Source organism: Psittacula echo (assembly GCF_963264785.1).
Source record: "Psittacula echo genome assembly, chromosome: 1".
Taxonomy (NCBI): Eukaryota; Metazoa; Chordata; class Aves; order Psittaciformes; family Psittacidae; genus Psittacula; species Psittacula echo.
This window is the reverse complement of record NC_137735.1, coordinates 6,153,743-6,160,850: the sequence shown is the minus strand read 5'-3', so window position 1 is coordinate 6,160,850 and position 7,108 is coordinate 6,153,743. Positions and strand designations below refer to the sequence as shown.

At 44.9% G+C, this 7,108-nt stretch overlaps 1 protein-coding gene across 2 annotated transcripts in view; it reads left to right on the top strand.

Annotated features, from left to right (window-relative positions):
* Positions 1-3,067: 3,067 nt before the first annotated feature.
* SMYD1 (SET and MYND domain containing 1) overlaps positions 3,068-7,108 on the top strand; it is a gene marked incomplete at both ends in the record, with an annotated part of 28,347 nt that continues 24,306 nt past the window's right edge. For both annotated transcript variants that reach the window (XM_080632571.1, XM_080632570.1), the window contains one exon: positions 3,068-3,204. In XM_080632571.1, coding sequence (XP_080488697.1) covers positions 3,068-3,204 — 137 coding nt within the window. The remainder of the gene's footprint in view (positions 3,205-7,108) is intronic.

Genomic DNA, 7,108 nt, shown 5'->3' with positions numbered 1-7,108 from the left:
TAAAAGCATAGTAGTAACTGTCTAATAACTACTCAATAGCTACTAGTAAGGGTCTAGTAACACTGTAGTAGATGCCCAGCAACTACTAGTAGTCTAGTATCTAGACTAGTATCTAGTGCCTGCCTAGTAACTACTAGTAACTGCCTAATATCTGCCTAGTAACTGAATTCCTCTCTGCCTCCATTACACTCAGGTTCCCCAAATTTTCCCCACTGTCACCCCAAAAAGGGGGTTCATCTGGATCACATTTAATATCTAAAGTTGAATCATAGTGACAGGATGAGTCCCAGGAGCACTTGTCTAGGACAGGGTTTTTCCCTTCTTTTTTCTCTCTAATTCACGACACACCTGAGTACTTCTCCAAAGTTATCAAATTTGATGAAATTGTGCTTTGGCTGATTTTCCAGAGGGCAGTAGAGGGTGCTGTTTGTTCTCTGAGGATGGGGCCACTCGACCCTCCAGCCCAGTATCCAGATAGATCCAACGTGCAGAATACCCTGCTGTTGAAGGGTCACCATTGCTTGGCACTCCAAAACTGGCATATACCTCTCCAGTCGGCTTTGAAATTCAGTGTTTCCAAGGGGTTGAAAGTAAGTTTATTGCTCCAAATCGGTCTTTAAAAAGCAGGAATCCCCGTTATCCAGCCCCTCTCCAACTTTCCTGGTGTTGGGGTTTGGATTTATCTTCAGATTGACAGTTTTACCACTGTATTTATGCACACATCTGGGTCTGAAACCGTGATCTGGTGGTACCAGGGGTGTGATGCAAGCCAGATAGCTGATCTCTTCTGGTATGACTTTGCTGAGCACCCACCACCGTGGTGTTCACAAGGCTGGAAAGGGAGAAATGACACTTTTGTTACACTCTATATCAGTCAAAATGTGGGATTTTGTGATGTGAGGAGTGCATCATACCAAGTACACCATGGATGTCTGCCCATGTGGAGACCTGGTTTCCTGTAACTCTGTCCTAGAAAGACTCAGATCTGTTGGTTTTACTTGGTTAGTTTGAAAATATATAGTCTTTGTTATTCTTTTCTTTTCTTTTCTCTTCTCTTCTCTTCTCTTCTCTTCTCTTCTCTTCTCTTCTCTTCTCTTCTCTTCTCTTCTCTTCTCTTCTCTTCTCTTTTCCCTCTCCTCTCCTCTCCTCTCCTCTCCTCTCCTCTCCTCTCCTCTCCTCTCCTCTCCTCTCCTCTCCTCTCCTCTCCTCCCCTCTCCTCCCCTCTCTTCCCCTCTCCTCCCCTCCCCTCTCCTCTCCTCCCCTCCCTTCTCCTCTCCTCTCCTCTCCTCTCCTCTCCTCTCCTCTCCTCTCCTCTCCTCTCCTCTCCTCTCCTCTCCTCTCCTCTCCTCTCCTCTCCTCTCCTCTCCTCTCCTCTCCTCTCTGTCATGTGAATCAGAAGCAATGTTTAGTGTGGTTAATGACTGACAGCAATACAGCTATACTCCAGACTGTATTTTTTTGAGGGAGAAAAGAAATCAGCATCTAATTTTCAGGTGCCAAAGTACTACTGGCAAACATGCATATCTACAAGACGCTTACACTCAAGGGAGTTAAACAGGGCTGACAGATGAGACCACAGCATCCTGACATCATATATCACACAAGCAGATCCTTGCCATTAAAACTGTAATTGCATGTAGGTGCTAATTGCCTGTAGCAACTTTTCTGCACTGCACAGCGTAAGCACTGGGAGGTTTGTGCTGATGGCTCTGCGACAGCTCTTGCCCTCATCAGGACAAGTGAGGAGTCTGGTTGTTGAGAGAGGATTGCTCATAACCACATGAAGACCTGGATCACCTTGGATTTATGGAGTTGTGGGTTGATAGCGTTTGTGCTTGGCAGTCACAGGCAAACTATAATGCAGGATATTTACTCTGAAGCGCAGTATTGTGCTTCATTTGCAGGCAAGGAAAATTGCCAGAAACTTTTAGCACCAGATACTGAGCAGTTCCCTGTCTTAAAGAGCACAGTGATGCTTCCCTTGCAAGCAATAATGCCTTGTCAAGGTAAAGCAAATGCTTTACCATCCATTGAAGATGCCCTTGGCTGTGAAAGAAATCACCTTTTCTTTCTTTGTGCCTCACTTTTGCTGTTAATCAGACAGATTTTCTGTGGAGCAGAGAGGTTTGGGAAGAGATTTGTAAATGCTGCTATCTGTGCTGTGCTTAGAGGAAATAACATCAGATTTCCTAGGGGTGGGAGGGTGAGATTAACAGGAACCAGCCCTGCAAAGTGCTATTAAATGATAAAGGAATGCTGAATGACAGTCTGGGCTGGGTTTGACATTTATTCTTGTTCATGGAGGTGGGGAGAGCTCTCAAATGCAAAGGTTTAGTGCATCCAAACTGTGTGAGTGCCTAAAATGTCCTGCTTGCTTCTGCAGCCCATGCTGAAATGCTGCTGTCCTTCCAGCTCCTTCTACGCTGCCCCATTCACCGTTTGGGAAATGACTGCCCTTTTGCAGGTTCCATTGGCGACAGATGATGCTGAGGATTTCAAGGCATGTGTTTCACTCTTATCCCTGCCTCTAAACACGCTTTCCATCTCCTAGATGGTAAAAATAAAGCAGCATTGTTTAATTTCTGGAAAAAGCCAGATGACAGTGGAAAGGGGTCGGAAATATGCATACCAGCCCTCCCTGTCCCACTGTCTCAGCTGTTGCTTCCTGAGAGACAGAAGCATGTGGCTGCTAAAAATACCCTGCAAAGAGAATACATTCTCTCTCCAGTGGGAGAGTATAAATTAATCTGAGCCATAACATATACAACTCTTTGTGGCTGGGAGAAACAATTCCAAACGTCATTTTCCAGAGAGGGGTTTCCTAATGAAGCACAAGTCCCAGCCCTGTGCATTCCCTACGTAGTCTGGAGATATTGCGTGGAGGATCTTCGCCTCCTGCCCCTCCTGCTTCCACCCCTTTGTCCTCCTATGGGAAACGGTGTGGCCAGGAGTGGGGGGAGTCCAGCCCCTTTATAAGCGTGATCTAGCAGGACGCTGAAGTTGACAGGAGTAACAGGAGATTTGGCTTGCTCCGAGATACCCACTTCCAAGCCTTGGGGTCCCTGGGATGACCAAAGGGGAAATGGAGTCGGTTGAAGTGTTCACGTCTGAAGGCAAAGGCAGGGGTTTGAAAGCCCAGAAGGAATTCCTGCCCGGGGATGTCATCTTTGCGGAACCAGCCTATGCAGCGGTGGTGTTTGATAGGTAAGAGAAAAAGCACTTTAAAACAAAGACCAGAAGGAATCTTGATGCAGAATTTCATCTGGCTGGGCATGTAAAAGTTTAGAAGGATCTGGACAACATCAGAGGAGGGTGTGAAGGGAGTCAGAAGCACTTCTGTAAACACACAGTCAGAGCTCACAGTGAATGTGCTTCCTAAGGCTCAGATCAGCTTTTTCACTTTCAATATGGTGCAGTCTGTTTCCAGGGTGTGATCTTCAAGGTGCTCAATGCCCTCAGCTTTTACCAAATGTGTTGAAAGTTGTGTGTATTTAGTGCCATACCAAACCAGGGCCATGCTCCGCTCTAGTGAACTGCCAGGAGTTAGTGAAATTCAGGTACAGCAATCCCAAACTGACTTTGCTGAAGCCCTCAATGCATAATGCGTGACAAAATCAAGTTACACTGTGCTCTGCTCACTTGTAGCACCTCCCAGCTGTACACGCAGCTTCATTGCCCATTGCCTTCAAACTAGAAGCTAGTGGGGATCTGAGAGTGATACCGTGTGTGTTAAAGTGATGTTATATTTATAGCTAGCTGAGTTAACTGCAGACAGGTTTCTGCTTTCACTCTTGCACGAGACTGGGTTTAAGTTTTGTGTTCGCACTGGTGCAGCCAGAAACCGAATTCTGGTGCAAATGCATTATTTCTTACTGCTTGTTTCAAGGATGAATAACATTCGGTCAAACTGTGCTGCTGGTGTGGCTGGTAGGTGCCCGCTTCTGCCCTTCAAAGCACTGGAAGATTCACTTAAATACCTTGAAAGCTAAAAGACACAGAGAACTGATTTCTGTCTTGATCTGCCATGGAATGAATCTAGAATAAAGCCTCAGACATGAATGGAATTTGTTCTGCCTTATAATGCACTAACTGAGAACAATTTGCCCCAAACTTTTAAACTGAGGAGCTGGGTGTTTTATTCTGGGCTTAGGATATTTAGGAGCATTCTTCCGAGGTGTCGTGGTGTGTCCTGAGACTGAATTTTTGCCCCAAACTGTCAGTTACTAGTGAATATTCTGCACACTAAATAGGCAGAGAGTGATTCTGCCTGGCTGAGCTTACCCTGATGGAATCAGCTCCTCTAACAACATCTAGAGCGCAAGTAATGCTCATGCTGCTGTTTTAATCCTAGTCATCTTGTAGCAGAAGCTGATTCTGTGCTACTGGGTGAGCTGGCAACAGCAGGGAATTGAGGATTAAATGGGCAGAGCAGGAAATAAGTTTCTTTGTGTCTTTCATTAACTTTTTCACTGTCAGTGGGTGAATGTATTTATGAATCTTTACAACAGCAGCAATGACACTTTTTAGTTGTGATTTTAATTCATCACTGCAAAAGCTCACATTAAAAATGTAATTTTAATTTAAAATGTTAAGTTCTTGAGTTCTTAACCCTGAGTTTAATTACAGGACTTAGTGACAAAACCATCTCTCCTTGATGTGTCCTTTTAGGTCTTGTGTCACTAGCTAGAATCTTACTGTGATACCGTTCACTTTGGAAGTGCATAAGGACAATTATTTCTCCCACATGCCTTATTAAAAGTACTCATTATCTTCTAAACCATTGAAAACATTCTGACTTTTCATTGCTGGTTGGGAGTTGTTTTTTCTTCTATGTGCATTGTTGTGAGCATCACGCATAGAGTAGAGCTGCCCATAGTGAAGAGCTACAATTTCACTGCTCTTACACTGCAGACTGTGTTTTAGGCTTAGGTTTCCAACAGAAAACCTGGGATGGGGAGAGATGGGCTTCCCTCTCTCCCATGGCTGGGTTCATTTAACTCGCAGAGGGCAGGTCCAGACATTGAGCAGTGAGGAGGCAAAGTAAACACATCCCTTCTCTGTGACTTGAAGGGATGGGGATGGCTTCATTCATTCTCATCTCACTGGTTCTTCTTTGTGCTGCTATGCAACCATATTGGACTCTTACCCTCCCGTGACACATTTCATACCAAAGCACTTCATATATATCAGTGGACAAATGAATTCGCAAAATGTCTGAAGCAGGCAGTGCCAACTAAATGCTTGTTGGTTAGTGCTTAGCAAGGGATATAATGGAAACACACATTTTTCTTATGAGAACTGCCCTGATGCTTTTCCTGCACACACACGGCTTTAGTTTTGAAGGTATCTTCTACTGTTGTCCCAGGGTATTCAGTTGCATAAAACCCCATTGACTTGATTGCTATCAGAGTAGCCTGGATCCTTGCAGGACCTGCAGGAACGAATCCCTGCTAGGCCGTAGCACCTGATTTTACCCTGAAAGAAATACTGTTGCCTCTGTATGGATGAACAGTCCATTGAAGAGGCATGTGTTTCTCCTTGCCCACTAACATACATTTATAGGTCCTAAAATTAATGTTGAGTCTACACTATTAAAAAGGGTCTTGCCCTGCATTGGGAAACTCAAAATCCAGCATGTCTCATCCTAATTGAACTCAACATCTTCATTATGGAAAGGGGGTTCATATATGAGCGATTGGTGGGTTTACTTTTTTGGCCCAGGTCCCACCAAATACGTGACCAGATTTTCCAGAGCTCAGCTTTCTTTTATATATAAAGGCTACCACAGAATCATTAGAGTGCAGAGCTGGTCTGTGCTTTGCAGCCCTTTGAAGAACTCAGTCCTTTGGGAAGTGTGGTTCCAGTGTGGATGCTGAGCCCCTCAAATCCTGCCCCTGATTTTGCTGTTGAAATCAAGCTCTCTATGTGATGTATATGGACGTCAGTCATACTGCGGTGGCCACACTGTGCTTCCTGCATGACTGCATGGGATGTGGCAACACAGCAGGTGAAGTGAAGGTCTCTATTTCAGGTTGATAGGAGCAGCTCTGCTCCTACTAACTACTTCTTGGTTTGGCCCTACTACAGGATGGAAAGCAGCTTGCATTTGTGCCAAGGCACAAGGCTGTCAAGAGATGATCATAAAAGCTGATCATTTTTGAGTCAGTGAAGAACATCATTATGAAACGAAATATTTGCATTATCTGCTATAGGTGTTTAAGTTCAGGTGTGTGAGTGAGAACCTCCTTCATACGGCTGTTGTGTAGCAGAAACCTACCTTTCATGCTCTGAGAAACAACCTCTTTGCCCTGACTGTACAGGGATCTAGGGAACCTGAACAATGAATCTTGGTGCCAATGTTACTCACAGCAGAAAGCGTGGATACACTATGCTTTGGGCTTACATGATGCAAAGACCCTTCTCTATATAACGATGTGAGGAGCTGCTGCAGTAATTTGGACCTGAGGCTGTCACCCAAGTTCACTGCATGAAAGCCTGCCTTTCGGTAGGGTTGCTGAGTTTGAGGAGCTGTTGAAAGGGTTTTTTTTGCTAGGAAAAGGAGAAATGTTTTGTTTGACAATCTATAAAATGCCATCATACCCTGAGCAATTCATCAATTCAGCTGCACCAACCTGCAGGGTGATGTCCAGCAAAATGCTTTTAGGCTCAGCTTGCAAATGAAGACACCCAAAACTAAGGTCTGTTGTGTTTGCGTAGAGCTAAAGGCAGGATTCAGTTGCTGTAGGTGTTTAATGTCATTTGAGATGCCCCAGGGTGTCTGAGACATCCTCTTAGGGCTGACAGGTACAAACCAGGATTTATGAGAATCAGACCTCGTCTCAGGCCAGATGTCCCCACAGACCCTAAAATAACACTAAGCTCCTATGTCCTGACAAGTGAATCCAGCCCTAAGAGCCTGTTAGAATCAATGGAGCTCTATAACGTGCACTGACAGACCCCTACCTTTAAGCTGAGTGACTTTCCAGACCCCACCGAGTGTTATGATGGAATCTCTGCTTAGACACTGGGGGTACAGATGAGCACATTAAGGTGTCTAAATCTGCAAGCGAGGGCTTGTACTCTTTAGCACTGTGATGGTCATCTGAGC